Genomic DNA, 17,058 nt, shown 5'->3' with positions numbered 1-17,058 from the left:
CTGTAGGCCAGCTCAAATGAAATGCTTTCTTTTTATAAGAGTTGCTGTGGTCACAGTGTCTCTTCGCAGCCATAAAACCCTAACTAAGACAAGGGTCCCCCATAAACAGTTCAGCCCCCTAAAGCAAGCTCTGACTCTGCTATGAGTGATAATTGCTCTCTGTTTTATTTATTGTTCACTGCTTGAACAGAATGCGCCCTTGCTGATTGTTCCTCAGCTTTAAGGTTTTAAGCAGAATTTTAAAGACCTACAAGTGGCTAGTCACCTCACAGCTTCTTTGGGGACAATCTTCATTAGAGAGCTAAAAACTTTTGGAAACCATCAGCGAGTCATGAGATCTGATGTTATGGAGGTCCTCTGAGGCTTAGCAAATACTTTAGGGGCACTTGGGATAAACACTGACCCAAAAGACATTCCATGTAAAAAAAAAGTGAAAAGTTAAATAATATATTTATGATCCATATAATATCCAAGAGTTTATAAGACTCCAAAGAATCCTTCCCTAGCCTTTGTTTTAAAAAACAAAGAAGCAAACACCAAGAAAAAAAAAAAAACAAAAAAAAAGTGCCTTGACCATTCAAATGTGTAATTTGAAGGGATGCTGCACTTTGGCATGTTGAACACCAGGGGGCGGTGTAACTCTTTAGCGACCCAATCAATGTTGGCTAAACTCAAAGTGAGGGCTTTGCAAAGGTGAACTTGGTTAAGCATCCCCTTTCCTCAGTTTTGTGGAATCCAGAGGATGACATTTTAATTTTCTGCAAGTTGGAGGTTAAGAAAGCAGGATTCATTTCTTCTAAGTGGATAGACAGCTTCTTTCACTGATAAACACTGTAACAATGTCTAATGCCTTTTAAATTGTACAAAAATATATTTACTATTTTAAAATATGTTTTAGAACATCTCTATGCCCTCTTAATCCCTTAATACATTTTGTATCATTTTTGAACACCTAAAGTATAGCCATTGTGGACATACACAGAAATGATTCTATATAGATGAAAGCATATTACCCTATTATTCTTGATCTCAATAATTGTAGTTTTAAAGACTGCATTGCAGATTGGACGATGCCTTCTTTCAGAGGTTAAGAATAGCAAGCCATTTATGTCACATTAGCCTACTGTACTAAATTATGACATTATTATATTTTAATGGTGCAGTCACGATATCAGTAGTCTCTGGGCCCAAGAAGAGTGTTTTTAGCCAACACTACTAATACCTCTACCATGCCCTCCAAATAGTAAAGTGTTTAAATATCGAGTCTTGTTAGTACCGTCTTCAACTGCTGGGGGAGGGGATAAAAAGAGAACGTGGAAGCTGCTCAGCCATTCATGCTAGCTCTACCATAATTCCAACTCGCAAATCTCTCTTATGGATGTAGCATACAGACTACCTTGACATTTTTATTTTTAAAAATAAACTATGCAATCAATATAATGCTTTTAAAAACTGGTTGAAATAAGGGCATATATCTTGTTCAGTCCAACATCTTGAAGTATAAGCATCATTCGTAATAGAAGCTGAACATTTTTTGAGGTCATTTTTTTTTTTTGGCTCTCAGTTCTTCTGTCTCTTTCCTCAGGCTGTTTGCTGCTTCTGATCTAAGTCTGTTTATTTATGTCTATCTTGCATCAGGGGGATGACAGTGGGTAGCACCCTCATTGCTACCAAATATGGTAGGCTTCCATAGGAGGGCTGAGATGCTCAGAGAAGGTTTGGGGAGCTCTGGGATTTGAACTCGGTCCTAGAGGGTGGATCAGATTGAAGGGGGGACAGAGATGGCAAAAAAGACATGGAAAAAGAGGATAGCTATCAGGCGGAAGGCCCAGGGAAGGTGGGGAAGCTAGCAGGCTGTGAGGACGGTTCCCTCACAGGTTACGATTTAGACAGCCTAGGTCTTAATTCTGTAAACACTCTTCATGAGAAAGACAGAGATCTTCTGAAATGAGAGCCAGGAGTCCAGCACAGAGGAGAGCTTCCCCAACATGGCATCAAACACTGGAAGCACAGTCTATCAGACTGTGGGTCTCTTTCCCAGCAAGTCCAGTTTCCTCCACAAGACTAAATTCCCCCGAGCAATGGCCTCCCACATATATGTATCACTGTCTAGGTAGTCCCGGGATAATGGTGAGTAGTGATGAACAAATGTGTTTTTTCTAACATCATGTCCTAGAAATAGCTCAGAGAAAAAGCTCTACCTCACAAGGAAGTGTGCTGAGCATGATAGATGGCCCTGACTGGCCTGACTTCTCATTAGCTGTGGCCTTAAGCAAAATGCTAAACAGTCTGGCCTGCATCTCGCCCTTCCACAACAGGAACACGCAATAATGCGTTCTTAGGAACTCTCTCAAGAGGGCAGCTGATGACACATGCAGATGGGTGAGCCCCACACTTGACACACAGAGCAGGCCTGGGTAAGCCAGCATTATTGCTTCAGAAAACAAAAGACGCAGCAAAGGCTTTCAGGTGATGTGTAAACCCCACATCCCTGTGCTCTTCTGGGCCCCCAAAGGACCCACAACTTCTTTTGGAGGACCAGGTGGATGTATAAATACATTTGGAAAAGACAGATTTGGATAGGAAAGCTAGAATAGTCTGAATATTTTTCTCTGCTGTTCTCCCAGAAAACCATTAAGATCCTGTTAGGGGCAGAGCACCAGGGAGGACAGAGACTGCCAGGGTTCCCAATGCTTCACGGGAGGTGAGAACTGGGCTGGGATTTGAATTCAAAGCTTGTGCTCTCAACCGCCCTTTTCACATAACTTCTACATACTGTGCTTTTGGCTGCAGCCGTGTTTCGGTTGCTGTGATAAAACACTGACCAAAAGCGCCTTTGGGAGGATGGGGTTTCTTTCAGTGCATGGGTCCGTCATAGAGAGAAGCCAGAATAGGAACTCAGGGCCTGAACCTGGAGGCAAGAACTGAAGCAGAGAACCTGGAGAATGCCGCTTGCGAGCTTGCTTCTCTTGACTTCTCGTATCACTTAAGACTGTCCGCCTTTGGAGCACCGGACAGAAATCTCAAGGTCCAAATCAGGAGCAGAAGGAGAGAGAGTACGAGCAAGGAACTCAGGACCGCGAGGGGTGCACCCACACACTGAGACAACGGGGATGTTCTATCAGGAACTCATCAAGGCCAGCTGGCCTGGGTCTGAAAAAAACCTGGGATAAAACCGGACTCGCTGAACATAGCAGACAATGAGGACTACTGAGAACTCAAGGACAATGGCAGTGGGTTTTTGATCCTACTGCACGTACTGGCTTTGGGGGAGCCTAGGCAGTTTGGATGCTCACCTTACTAGACCTGGATGGAGGTGGGTGGTCCTTGGACTTCCCACAGGGCAGGGACCCTGATATCTCTACGGGCTGACAAGGGAGGGGAACTTGATTGGGGGAGGGGGAGGGAAATGGGAGGTGGTGGCGGGGAAGAGACAGAAATCTTTAATAAATAAATAAACGGAAAAAAAAAAAGACTGTCCGCCAAGGTATGGCGCCACCTACCGTCAGCTGGGTCATGGTGAACTCTGACATGAGTCATTAACCAAGAAAATGCTTCCCCAAATGCCCACAGGCCACTCCATGAAGGTGATTCCTCAATTGAGGGTCTCTCTTCCGAGGTGACTCTGGCTTGTGTCAAGCTGATATAAACTAACTAGCATAAGTAAGCCAAGATTGTGCTTAAGTAATGAGATTTAATGTCTTTTTTTTTAAATGAAATAGTCTCACAAATTCTGAAATCTCAACAGGGATTTTCCCCCTTGCAACTTGTCAAATACATTTTCAAATAAAAAGTGATTAATGTTCAATATAACAATATGTCGTTCTATCATAAAATATTATCAAAGCATAAATAGTGGTTTAAATTGGGAGGAATTTTTTGATATTCACCTATAGCCTGTAAACTGTGGCCCAAACATGAAGAATGACTCTCGGGGGTCTGCGGGGTCCCCGCCTCCTTTTGTAAACTGTGGCCCAGACATGAAGGATGACTCTCGGGAGTCTGAGGGGTCCCCTCCTCCTTTTGACTCAGGACTTTGCTACTCACTCGTTGCATACTTTCGTGACCAACCTGTTCTAGCCTCCACTCAGGGAAGGCTCAGCCGGACTCCTCGGAATGTGCTGGCATCCCTCATCTGGCGAATTCACTTGGCTGTCTGATGGAGGTTTGCTCTCTCCTGGTGTGTGGGGAACCTGCCCTTCACTGCCCCCAAATGCCTTCCATGAATCCTGTGTGGTCCTGATTATTTTCCTCTTGATACAGTTCATCCATCATCCAAGTCTAAAACTTAGAATGACCTCTTAACAGCTGTGTGAGGTAGGTAATGTCCTTTGTTGACACTTTAATCTCTTTCTCTCTCTCTCTCTCTTTCCCTCCCTCCCTCCCTCCCTCCCTTCCTCTCTCTTTCCCTTCTTCCTTCCCTCCTTCCCTTTCTTCTCCCTCTCAGTGGGTCACTTATTGAGGCCTCCACTTCCTTCTTCTGACTTTGCCCTACCAAATGCCTGGTTTGGCCCTTCTTTCAAATGCTTTCCTTTTCACAGGGTCTAGAGTTTGAGAAGCCAACAGAAGGGATCTTGTCCTGCTCCACAGTCCATGCTGGGGTTCGCACTCACACAGGACAAGCTGCCCACACTGAGACAAATTCTCCTCTTGCTTGTCTTTGTGATCTGAGTGTCTCTCTGCCTTTGCGGTTCAGGGCTCCCCATCAGTCGGTTGTACCCTGCCCTGGAGCCTACAGTATGTCTTCATCAGGTAGGAGGGGTACGTCCCCAAATGACTCTTTCATTCGGAGAAGGGAGATGTTTATGTTGTCACTACCAAAAGAGGTCAGGAGCCCTAAGACAAAGCCTGTGACTTTGGAGGGTGACTCTAAGAGCCCAGACAAAGGCCCTTGTATTAGTTCTCTTCATGCCTGAACTCCTGTCCCTTGGAAAGCAAGGACAGCCATGCCTCCCCTGTAAGGATGCCAAGGTTTGCAGGGAAGGTTGTCTCAAAAGATATGCTTAGAAGAACAAGAAACACAACCGATGAGCAGGCAAAAATCTGCTTTGTGAGGGCTCCTGGGTGGGCCCTGTGGTCCCATTCTCCACGATTCCAAGCCTTGGAGCCACTTTAAAGGAGACAGCTGCCTAGAAGCCCGAGTGCTCACCATTGGCAGGAAACCCAGGGGTTTAGCACAGGGGAGGTAGAACAGCCTGCAGCAGAAAGGAGAACAGGGAAGGAGCAGGGAAGGGAGGGAGGTGGGCATAGAGGAGGTGAAGGTGTAGTCAATAGGACATGCACTCTGTGTGTGTGTGTCTGTCTGTCTGTCTCCCTCCCCCTCTCCCTCTCTCCCTCTCTCTCTCTCTTTGTGTGTGTGTGTGTGTGTGTGTGTGTGTGTGTGTGTGTGTGTGTGTAGGGAAGATATGGAACTTACCCTGGGAGTTACAAATTTAATAACCAAATTAGACAAAACTCACTGAGCTGGAGTAAATTCTCTGATAGGACTCAAATTCCATTATTGGGCAAGACTAAACTCTCTCCCCTCAGCCCCCACCAGTGACTGGAAATGGGATTCTGAGTTATTAGGAGAGATAAAAAGCATTAATTTATACTTCACTGAGCTGAGACTCCTCCAGCAAACCAGTAAGCATAAACTCACAAGGCCTCAGCTCTCTCAGTGGGCTGACTCGCAAACCGAGAGATTTCAAGAGATTTGAATTTTTTTCTCTACTTATTCCTCCTCTTGGCACCCACTCCTCTACCTTGATATATTAAAGATGATGAAAACTTAAAAATAAAACTTAAAAACATTTCCTAACTTATTTCTATCGTCCAATGATTCTTTTACGTTTTCCCCCATACGGCAGCTTTCCTCTGTAGCATCTTCTCATTTAAAACAACCTCATCTTAAAGATATTCCTAACACCCCGGCAACCTGTGCTCGTACTTCAGAATGTTCAATAGCCAGATTCCTTCTCTCAGGAAGCGAGGCACAGAGCTTCCTAGCAGGACACCCGGCTGGTTCAGAAGCTGCCTCTGGGCTGATCCTGAGGAGTAGGCTGGATGCTCACACGATGGCCGTCTTCTTAAGGATGTGTAAGGCTGGCGGAGACTCACAGCGGTATGGACGTCCCTCTTCACTCGTCAGGATACCATAAATCTGTCATTCCATTCCTGGCTAAATGCCTTCATCCGGGAATGAATTACTGTTCAAATTCATACCCACACACACCCTTCTTCCTCGGGCTTCTCTGCAAACGATCTGTGGTTCTCAAGTTCAGACACGTTTAAACTCTGTGGGTGTTAAACTTTTGGGGTTTTAACGGGGAATGGAAGATTGCATGTACCAACCAGCATTGGTAATTATTGTTTGTGCCTCTGAGTGAGACATGGAGTATTGAAGAAGCACAGAAATTAGTCATGAAGGGGATACTCTGTGGCACAGTGAGATTCTGATAGCTTCCTTCTCTACTTAAGAATACCTTTAAAAGGTTGATAACTTGTCTTATTGTCAGGGGCCATGAGAGTTACAGCAGGTGGCACCTAGTGTTCTGATGTCACCCCACCAGAGGAATGCTTATCTGATGGAGGTTAATCCTGTCTGGGCAAGGACCATAAACTTTGGAAGCTGTTGGTCATTCTGCTTAAGCAATTTGGTGTCTCCCCACACTACCGTCATTTTAGTGTGTAATTTCATGTGATGTGTGTATGTAGTCTTATGATTGTATCTCCATCTTACGGGTACATATATCTGTGGGTGGTCAGAAAGATGGCTTTTCCTTTAGCTTTATGGTTTTGATATATAGAACATATATATTAGGGCATGCTTCATAACTAGATCTATTTATCCCATGAGGACTGTAGACACTTAAGAGCCTGCTTTGTTCCTTTTGGCTCAGACTAACTGCACACGATTAGCTCGCAAGTTCAAACTAAACTAAAGGCTTTTCATAAATAGATCATAAGTTTGGAACTTTGCAGCTATGTACAAGGTCAGAGTTGCAGATGTCCAACCAAGGTTAGAAGAAAAGCATGGCAATTCTGGGCTTGCCACTCTGTTAACAAAAGACCAACGTCTCAAAGCTGATCTCTCTTTGGTAACCATGGACCCTTGTGTTGCCATGGCAATGGCTCAACTCCCTATCGCTTGCCCTGGGAATGTGCTTTTGACAAATGAGAGACAACTTTTATGTTTTCTTTATCTCTTCAAGGCTCATGGAAAAAAGAAAGTTTTGGGACTGGAGAGAGAAGAAGAGAGGAGAAAAAACTAGGAAAAATTAGAAGTAGGAGAACAGAATTGGAATAGATGCAGATGAATAAAGAGAATGGTTTGGAAAAGCACGCGAGACCTTGTTCACCCTCAGGTTATACAGAGGAAAAAGTCCCTTTCATTTCTTGTCGCTTCCAATTTAGACCTTGAAAGGGCATTGAGGCTGGCCCCAAAAAAGCCCTCATTACCTTATAATAGGGTTCGCTTCCCTTTGCTAGTGTCATTTTATTGATGCTGCAGTGGAATTAGGACAGTTTCATTGTTATCGTCACTTAGAGCAGGAGGTGGCCTCACACTGGTCTTTATTGGGTGAGACTGTGCAGAAGCATCATCCACCGTCGTAAGAGTGGGGAAGATGTGTTTTCCCCCCAACACTGGTGGTGGGAATGGAATCAGGAAGTAAGAAGGGTGTTAGAGAGCCTTGGTTCCACACACATGTAGGTGGGGGCATCAAGGACAAGATGAAAGAATGAAATATGATAGAAAGAGCTGTACGAGACCTGAAGGAAAACCCCAAACTGAGTGAATATTCCATCAAATACTTCCTACCATCGCCCACAGATGGTGGTGTAGGCTAGAAGCAGCTTGGTTTCTGCCTCAGCCCTGACTGGACCTGTAGCATGCAAATGAGAAACGGAGAGGAGTGAGGTTTGGTGCCGATGCACTCTGAGTGTGTTCAGGGGTACAGATGCACACATCTGCAGAATGAATTGATTCGTGTAACTCTGCAAGGACTCACATTTTCACTTTTGACTCCAGCTGTAGGCTGAGGGGGAACTTCTCAATGTTGTTCTCCGCATCCATGGCCAGCTGGTGACTAGAAAGAGAAAGAGCTCGTCAGTAACTCAACCCCGGAAGTTGTTGTTCACAGTGAAAACACTCCAAACTTACGTGGTTTTTTAAAAAGGTGATGTGGATTTATTAACAGAATCCTAAACACTGGTGACCTCACTCTAGAAAGAAAATACTGCCTTTCTCTGCTGCCTCTTCTATCCTATGTTCTCAGCTGCTCAACAAAATGTTCCCAGCTAATGCATAAAAAAAATGGCCTTGTTTTTTATTGCTGAGTAGTACTCTAATATGTATAAATTCCATACTTTCTTCATCCATTCTTCCATTGAAGGGCATCTAGGTTGTTTCCAGGTTCTGGCTATCACAAACAATGCTGCTATGAACATTGTAGAGCATATACTTTTGTTGTATGATAAGGCCTCTCTTGGGTATATTCCCAAGAGTGGTATTGCTGGGTCCAAGGGTAAGTTGATCCCGAATTTCCTGAGAGACCGCCATACTGCCTTCCAAAGTGGTTGCACAAGTTTGCATTCCCACCAGCAATGGATGAGTGTACCCCTTTCTCCACAACCTCTCCAACAGCATACAAATGGATGGAAATAGAAAACACTATCCTGAGTGAGGTAAGCCAGACCCAAAAAGAGGAACATGGGATGTACTCACTCATATTTGGTTTCTAGCCATAAACCAAGGACATTGAGCTTATAATTAGTGATCCTAGAGAAGCTAAATAAGGAGAACCCAAAGAAAAACATATAGGCATCCTCCTGAATATTAACCTTCAGCAAGCGATGAAAGGAGACAGAGACAGAGACCCAAATTGGAGCACAGGACTGAAATCTCAAGGTCCAAATCAGGAGCAGAAGGAGAGAGAGCACGAGCATGGAACTCAGGACCGCGAGGGGTGCACCCACACACTGAGACAATGGGGATGTTCTATTGGGAACTCACCAAGGCCAGCTGGCCTGGCTCTGAAAAAACCTGGGATAAAACCGGACTCTCTGAACATAGCGGACAATGAGGACTACTGAGAACTCAAGAACAATGGCAATGGGTTTCTGATCCTACTGCACGCACTGGCTTTGTGGGAGCCTAGGCAGTTTGGATGCTCAACTTACTAGACCTGGATGGAGGTGGGGGTTCCTTGGACTTCCCACAGGACAGGGAACCCTGATTGCTTTTCGGGCTGGGGGGAGACTTAATTGGGAGAGGGGGAGGGAAATGGGAGGTGGTGGCGGGGAAGAGACAGAAATCTTTAATAAATAAATAAATTTATAAAAAAAAAGGAAAAAAAATGGCCTTTTGGGGATAAATAAAGAAGAAATGAAGATCTTTCCTAGAGAGGGTAGACCGAAGGAGAATAGTACACACTCTGAAATGACTGGGCAGTTGTAGAAAACTCAGTTTAACCCTTACTTTCTTCTTATTTCTATCCCTTATTTATCCTCAAGGACGCCACTGCCAAGGAACTTCTCCCTTCATTACAGAAACCACTAAGCTGTTTCTGAGCTCACACCGAGGAGAGCATGAGCTGTGAGTCCCGTTGACACAGCTTCTTGTGGATGTTGTGGCCCCTGACTGGCTGCTCACTGGCCAGGCTGAAGGCTGTCCTTGGCTAGGTTTTTGCAGAGCGGATGCAAAGTTGAGAGTGATATAATAGGAAACATAAAGCGGAGGTAATTTAGCAGAAGTGGATGTCAAAGGGGAAGGCTAGAAAGACATGATATGGAGTAGGCAGGAAATGCAAAGATTCCACTGTCATAATGTAGCTGGGAAACGCAAAGTTCAGTGAAGTTTATTCCACACTGCTGCTAGAACTGTACGGACCCTGTCTTGCTACTCATCCCTTGCAAGACACTGGCTGGAAGAGCTGATACCAGTCTTGAGATACTCGCTCCAACCGAATGCAGTTGAGTGGTTGAGTCTTTTATAGTTTTCTTCAGCACTGTCCAGGACCCATGCCTGTTCTGCTGGCTAGTTGCCTGTCAACTGGGCACACAGTTAGAGTCATACGGGAAGAGAGAACCTCAACAGAAAAAGGACCTCTGTCAGATTGGCCTGTCGGCGAGTATGTGGGGGCATTTCCTTGATTATCGATTGATGTGAAAGGGTCCGCTCCACTGTGGGCAGTGCCACCCCTGGGCAGGTGGGCATGGGAGGTAGCTGACCATGAGCTGGAAATTAGGTCAGGAAAAGCATTCCTCTAGGCAAAGGGTCTCTACTACAGCCCTTGCCTTCTGGTTTTTGCCTTGAGCTGATTTCTCACAAAGACAGCTGGTTACCCAGGAGTTGTAAAGAACCTTTACCTCCCCAAGCTGTTTCCAGTCAGTGCTTCATCACGGCAACAGAAAATCAAACTAGGGCATCCTTTGTAAAGTACAAGCAAGGGGGGGGGTGGAGCCCCAAAGATGTGATCCCGTTTCCGCGGTGACCAAAGGTCAGAGTTGGAACTCACCTCTAGTTCCTTCAAGGTTATTTTGCTTCTACCTCAAAAATCCCACCTAAGTGTAGACCAGAGAGTTGGCCTCTCTCAAGGTTATCGCCAACAGGTGTGGCTAATAGCCAGCCCTTCTGCTCCTGGAATAGATAAGGAAACCTGTTTCTACCTCAAACAAAAGTCTAAGGATCCAACTAAGTTTCTGCTCCCTTAAGGAGATAACTTTGGATTCCACCCAGGGGTTGGTTTGCCTACAGAAGGTGCTGTTCTAGGGTGTGAGTGTGACTTGTTCTGTTCTAGCAACAGAATGTTTAACTACGGCTGTAGCCCACAACCTTCAACTGTTCTGTTCATTTCCTTAGATTGTGTTGAAGCAAGTTTTTTGTCTTACTCCTACCTTTTGGAGTCAGGGGTATTTTAAGCAGTTGGAAATTAAATGCGGGTGAATTTTCACTATTCACTTGAACTCCCTCTCGATACTATTCCATATGTTTCTCCGTTTTATTATTTTCATTTACATCTTCATATTCTTTACTATACTTCTAAATCTCCATGCCTCTACCCTGGTGAGCGGTGTTTTTGTTGAGGCTGGTCCCCAACGTGTGTGTGTGTGTGTGTGTGTGTGTGTGTGTGTGTCTGTGTCTGACAAAATTAATGCTGTACTTTGATATTTTTGTGTGTCTAGGTTCCTTCAAAGGCCAGTGGTGTCCTGCCAAGTTGTGAAATGCCACCAGTATACGGGGACCTCCAGTAAGAAAGCCAGTGCTGCCGGGGAGCAAAGATTTAGTGCAGGGAGTTTGGAGGGGAACTTCGAGACTGGTGCAGGGGACCCATCAGGGAAACGCAGATAAACTAGCTAAAAGGCCACTCAAATGAATGAGAACCCTGACAGAGACCGCAGGAAAGAACGGTGACACAGGAGGAACGGATCCTAGCGCTAACCCTTTAGCGTCACGTGGGTTTGTCTTCAGCCTCCTAGTGAGGAACCGTCACCAGACAGGCGAATTCTCTACGGCCACTAGGTGGTGCCACGAGCCCAAAAGAGCTCTGCTGCGGCACCGCCTGTGGTTGAGAGGTAGAAAAACCTTTTACTCTGCGGCACCAGTTTGCAGCATTTGCTGTTAATTCTTTATTATCCAGCCATGTGTGCCCCAGGAATGATTCAAAGCATGGGGTCAAAACGGTGAAAACACTACCCATAGTCCCTGTTCTTTCAGCCTGGGAGGTGTGTATTATAAATGTGTGCAACGTGTATGATGATGTGTAAGTGTAATCGATGTTATTAAAGAAGAGGCATAAATGGACCTCATCCAGGGAAGAGGATCATACAATGATGTACTTCACAATCACGTGATCTGGTAGGGGTAGCAGCCTTTTAAAGTTTGATTCTATTAAGCATCCCATTAATTACAAATTAACAAATTTGCAAAGAGTACCTGCAATATAGGGAATATAGCCTACGATCATCAAAGACAATGACAGTGAATTTTTGCTTAATAAAGAAAATACTTATATGGCCTAATTTTGGCATACAAATTACACATCACCAACAAGCTATAAATGACAAACATCTATTGGCTTAAGCTAGCTAGTACTAGAACATCTTATCAATGGTTAATCAAGTCATTATATATCAGGACAATGGTGGAACAATCACAAGTCTTCCACCAGAGAAAGAGCCTGCTTTAATAATCAAAAAAAAAAAGCAAGGCACTTAGACTAAGGTCTTACATAAGTTAATAAGTAATTATCATTAACAATCAACTCCCAAGAAGCCTCCTAATTAATAGCATACCAATTAATTGCCTCTATTTTTGGACACGAGCCAAGCTCTATTGTGTCTGTGTGTACGTGTACACGTGGAGGTAAATGCTCTCAACCGGCCTTCCACGGTACGGAGCTATAGCCTCCCTGCCCTTCACACTGTCTACAACAAACCCTGTTGAGCACTTGGAATAAACGTGATATTCCAAGGGGGAATAACCGATCAACGGCTATGACACCATGATCACTTAACTTACGGTCATTTTGAATAGCAGAGATGATTTACATCGACACCTAAGTCAGCTACAGCTGTAACGAAATGCCTGGACTGCTCTCTTGAAGCACCCGAGGTTTTTCAATCAACTCTGACAGTTATCAAGGACACAGTGCGGCCTGGAAGCAGCCCAGGAAAAATTTCCAGCAATCTATGCAAATGTAGCAAGAAATCCGTGTAAATGTTGTGGTCCGGTGCCCATTGCATTTTTTTCCCTCTGTAATTGATAAGCAGGAAAGAGACGGCTTCTTTTGAAACTTTTCCCTGTGTGGTAGGACTTGTGCTTGTCTGTATTCTTTGAGGGGAACAAATTCCCATCCCTAGAATCTTCCATCTTCACAAGAGAACAGAACAAATCTGCAAGACAGCCAGGCCATTCTCAGCAGCTTTTAGCTTTCCTGAGTCTCTGGCTGGCACAAGAGAAGGAAGAAGCTGGCATTGACTGGAGTGGGCGAGGAGTGCGGGAAGGGTGAGGGAACAAGTCCCCCCCCCCCCCCTCACTCACACGTACTTCACCAATGTCCACATGTCCTCCTGGGAGCAGAGAGCTGGGGGATTTTCATGTTGGCTGTACTGAGAGATTTAATAGGGAGCTGTGGTCAATTAGCAAGGAAAGAAAAAAACAACTTTTGCAGTTCATTTCCTACATTTAAATCAATAATGAAAGCCAGATGTAGCCAGGTTGGATAAAGGAACGGGCTGAACAGTGCATCCTCAGACAGCGTGGCTGCTCTGGTTGTTTCTGAGTGACTGCACAGACTGAAAAGAAAACCTGCGCACTGGTCCTCACCCCAGCTCCTCCTCAGAACCACTTGAAGAGGCCAAATGCTGTCTCCAGGACTGCAGATTCAATTTGTCTGGGGTAGGGCTTGAGTCAGAACATTTTTGTTAAGCTGACTCTAAATACCTAGATGAAGAAGCCTAGTTAGAGCTCATGTCATTGCAACATGAGACTCCATAGAAGAACAACCTTTCCAGAATGAGCCAAAATCATCATTATTATTGGTTACATATACCTGGTGGACGTGTTCATAAGGAAGGATTAACTAGTTTTAAAATTAAGTTTATTTTCAACTAATAAGTAATCCTTGGACATGTTAAGGTTGGCAGGTGGCTCAGCTGTTACAAATACTTGCCCTGCCGTCATGAGGCCTAGGATCTGACACCAGCATTTCTGAGACAAACACAGAGCCCGGTACAGCCCTGTAACTTCAGCTCCCACAGGCTAGATAGAGACAGGACGACCTTTGGGGTCCTCATGACTTCATCCTAGTCAAGAAAACACTGGCCAAAGGTCCGTGGAGAGACAGACCCTATTCAAAGGAATAAATAGAGAAATGGGAGGAGGCTCAGAGCCTTCTTCTAGACTCCGTGCCCCCGTACAGGAGTGAGCACGCACACGCATGTGTGCAAAATCTCATGTACACAGAGGCTCACACAGACAAGTACATTTCTAAATCATATGCATTAATGTGATATTTTCCAAATAGGCAAACATCGTTTGGTATTTAAATTACTTTAATCTGTCCTCTCGAACGTATTATCATTTCTTTATGATAATTTTTTACTATAAATTCTTCTGGCATTCTTTTGAAATATACCAAAGTGCATCGTTAGTACGCACTTCCCCACCCCTCTGGGCTGCCTCCCCCTGCCCCCCGGCCTGTGGAAACTCCATTCCCTTCTCCACTCCCATGAGTTGAAAGGGTTCTTCCAGCACCTGGCTTGTTTATTTAATAGAGTCTCTCCGAGCTTATCCGTATTATAACAAATGACGGGATTTTATTTTGTGGATGCATAATATTCCATTCTGTCTATGAGCACGCTGTCTTTATCTGCTCACTGCCCCTGAGGCTGCCTCCATGTCTTGGTGGTGTTAAGCCACGCTGCAGAAGGCGTGGGAGTCTCTTGGTAGACTCTTCTCATTTCTTTGGATGTATATTTAGTAATGGAATTTCTAGATCATGAAGTAGTTCTACTTTGTAAGTTTTGAGAGACTTTCACAGCATTTTCCATAATGGATAATTTCCTTTATTCTTATTTACTCATCTTATGAAGCCAGAAATAACAATAATGCCCTAAATCAAAGGAGCAAGCAACTCAAAAACTTCATCTAACCAACAGCGAGAAAACTTTCCTTCAGTGATGACATGACAAGGCCATAGACCACAGAAACGGAAAAATCTCAGAGTCCCTGTCCAAACATCCAGCCAGATGGAAAGAGCAGGGAGCTGGCACTGAGGCTCCCATTGTCCTGGGTTGTCTCATTTGATGCCTTCAGGAAGATTTCCCAGCCAGCAATGAAATCTCTTTAAAGATGCTTGACCCTGGGGCTCTGATGGTTAAATGGTGTATCCAGAGTCACAGGGGCAGGAAAAGGCTGCAAGAGAAACCACACCTGAGGTGCTGCACCTACAGGAGTCTTTTCTACACCTGAGTGTTTTCATTCCTCTCTTCTAGGACACGTTTTATGCCTGTCACTCAATTTTGAACGAAAACGTCTGTTCTGGTGTGGCTCAAGATGGCGCTTCAAAATCACTGTCCTTCTTGTTACTAACATGGCTGTTTCCATAAACCCTGTTCCCCAATCATTGTTCCGCTTTCTAGAACAGAAGAGCAACTTAGCTGCTCCTTAAGGACCATCCCTGCAAGCATTTAACAACAACCACTGTGTTCCTGCTGAGAGTCTCCTTCTTTTCCCCAAGCCCCTCCTCCCTACTTCTTTGTAGTCGTTTGTGTGACTTGAGAGCTCTCGTGGTTGCAATTTACCTACTTTTGTATTCTCGAGGGTACGAACATTCTTCTTTAGTGTCCAGAACCCCACAGGACATGCATCCATGCCGGTGGTATGTGAGGACTCAGTTGAGGATTCAGCTGATGGTTGACGTAAAGAGGCCTCCAGAGCCAGGTTTCATCCTCATCTGTACGAACTAACCAGCTGAGTATACTGGTAACCGGCTGAGTATACTGGTAACCGGCTGAGTATACTGGTAACCGGCTGAGTATACTGGTAACCGGCTGAGTATACTGGTAACCAGCTGAGTATACTGGTAACCGGCTGAGTATACTGGTAACCGGCTGAGTATACTGGTAACCGGCTGAGTATACTGGTAATCAGCTGAGTATACTGGTAACCGGCTGAGTATACTGGTAACCAGCTGAGTATACTGGTAACCGGCTGAGTATACTGGTAACCAGCTGAGTATACTGGTAACCGGCTGAGTATACTGGTAACCAGCAGAGTATACTGGTAACCGGCTGAGTATACTGGTAATCAGCAGAATATACTGGTAACCGGCTGAGTATACTGGTAACCAGCTGAGTATACTGGTAACCAGCTGAATATACTGGTAACCGGCTGAGCATACTGGTAACCAGCTGAGCACACTGGGACTATAACTGACCCTTCTCTGAGTCTCCTCGTTTATTGGTGAAAAGGTCCTAATCCTGCCTATGTCAAAGGCCAGAGTCCGAGTCTGTTGAACAAACGTCTGCTAAGCTTTAGTATTTCAGACTGCATTGTAAGTCCTCAGTAATGGATGGCTATCTTCTCTGCCTTTGTCTTGATGAATCGTCCTTGTTCATCAGTTGGATACGTTAGTGTTTCAGAATCCTTACAAAACTACAAGCCATGCTAAAGTGTGATAAACCCTTGAAGTCTTTGGCCTCAAGTTGAAATCAGGATAGAATTCTCATACACTCTAAATAGTATTTGATTTCAGAATGTAACTGTAAGATACTTTTATCTTTCTGTTTTTAATTTTATTTCACATTGAAGTGCTATTTTGAATGTACACTCTATTAGCCTAGCTTGTCCTCGCCTTGTGTCCAAAATTATGCTTGCCTCTTGTGACTAAAACCAAACAGAAAATGGGACAAGCTTCAGGCTCTCAGACCTGGACAGCGGGCGTCTATGCATTTCATTGCTCAGCTAAGCAGTGGGACCAGCCCTAAGCTGACTAACTGTCTCTCAAACACAGCATACTTCTTAGCCAAAAGATACCATATGCAACTGTCAGAATTGGTTGTTCACTTTTGCCTGGTCAGGATTTATTTTTTGTGTCATCTCTTCAAGCTTGCAAATAGTTTAACTTCCTTTGAACTCTTACTTACTTCTCAAGCAAGTATTTTCCATCGTCCACTTGTTCTAAAGGATTCTGTAGCCTTTTTAGTTCTTCCTGTAAAAAAGAAAAATAAATCAATAATTGCTAACTTGTAATTTTGGCAATATTATCTGAGGGTGGCTGTTAGCAGCACTGAGACAAGCCACCACTGAGTCTGGAGGAGGAAGCAGCAATTGTTAGGTCCTTAAACACTCATTACGGTGTAAGCCCTGCTTCAACTCGAGTACAGTGCTATGGTATAAATGGACTGATTGTTTTCATCACTAAGGAGAATGCTTCCTGCTATTTTTTCCAGGGTGGGTATGTTTTTATGAATCTACATACATACACTCGTCCTAAATTAATGAGTCCACAGTAGTTTGCTGTTTGCTGAATTCGGCTCTCTCATGGATGTGCGCTGTGTTTGGCCATAAGA

At 44.5% G+C, this 17,058-nt stretch overlaps 1 protein-coding gene across 1 annotated transcript in view; it reads right to left on the bottom strand.

Moving 5' to 3' along the window:
- Positions 1 to 17,058, bottom strand: part of Schip1 (schwannomin interacting protein 1) — a 644,640-nt gene that overhangs the window by 491,752 nt on the left and 135,830 nt on the right. The window contains exons 2-3 of the mRNA XM_075951114.1: positions 16,633 to 16,697; positions 7,992 to 8,069 (exon numbers count right to left, since the gene is read on the bottom strand). Coding sequence (XP_075807229.1) covers positions 7,992 to 8,069; positions 16,633 to 16,697 — 143 coding nt within the window. The remainder of the gene's footprint in view (positions 1 to 7,991; positions 8,070 to 16,632; positions 16,698 to 17,058) is intronic.

Source organism: Microtus pennsylvanicus, chromosome 16 (genome assembly GCF_037038515.1).
Source record: "Microtus pennsylvanicus isolate mMicPen1 chromosome 16, mMicPen1.hap1, whole genome shotgun sequence".
Lineage (NCBI taxonomy): Eukaryota > Metazoa > Chordata > Mammalia > Rodentia > Cricetidae > Microtus > Microtus pennsylvanicus.
This window is presented reverse-complemented; position numbering and strand designations above follow the sequence as displayed.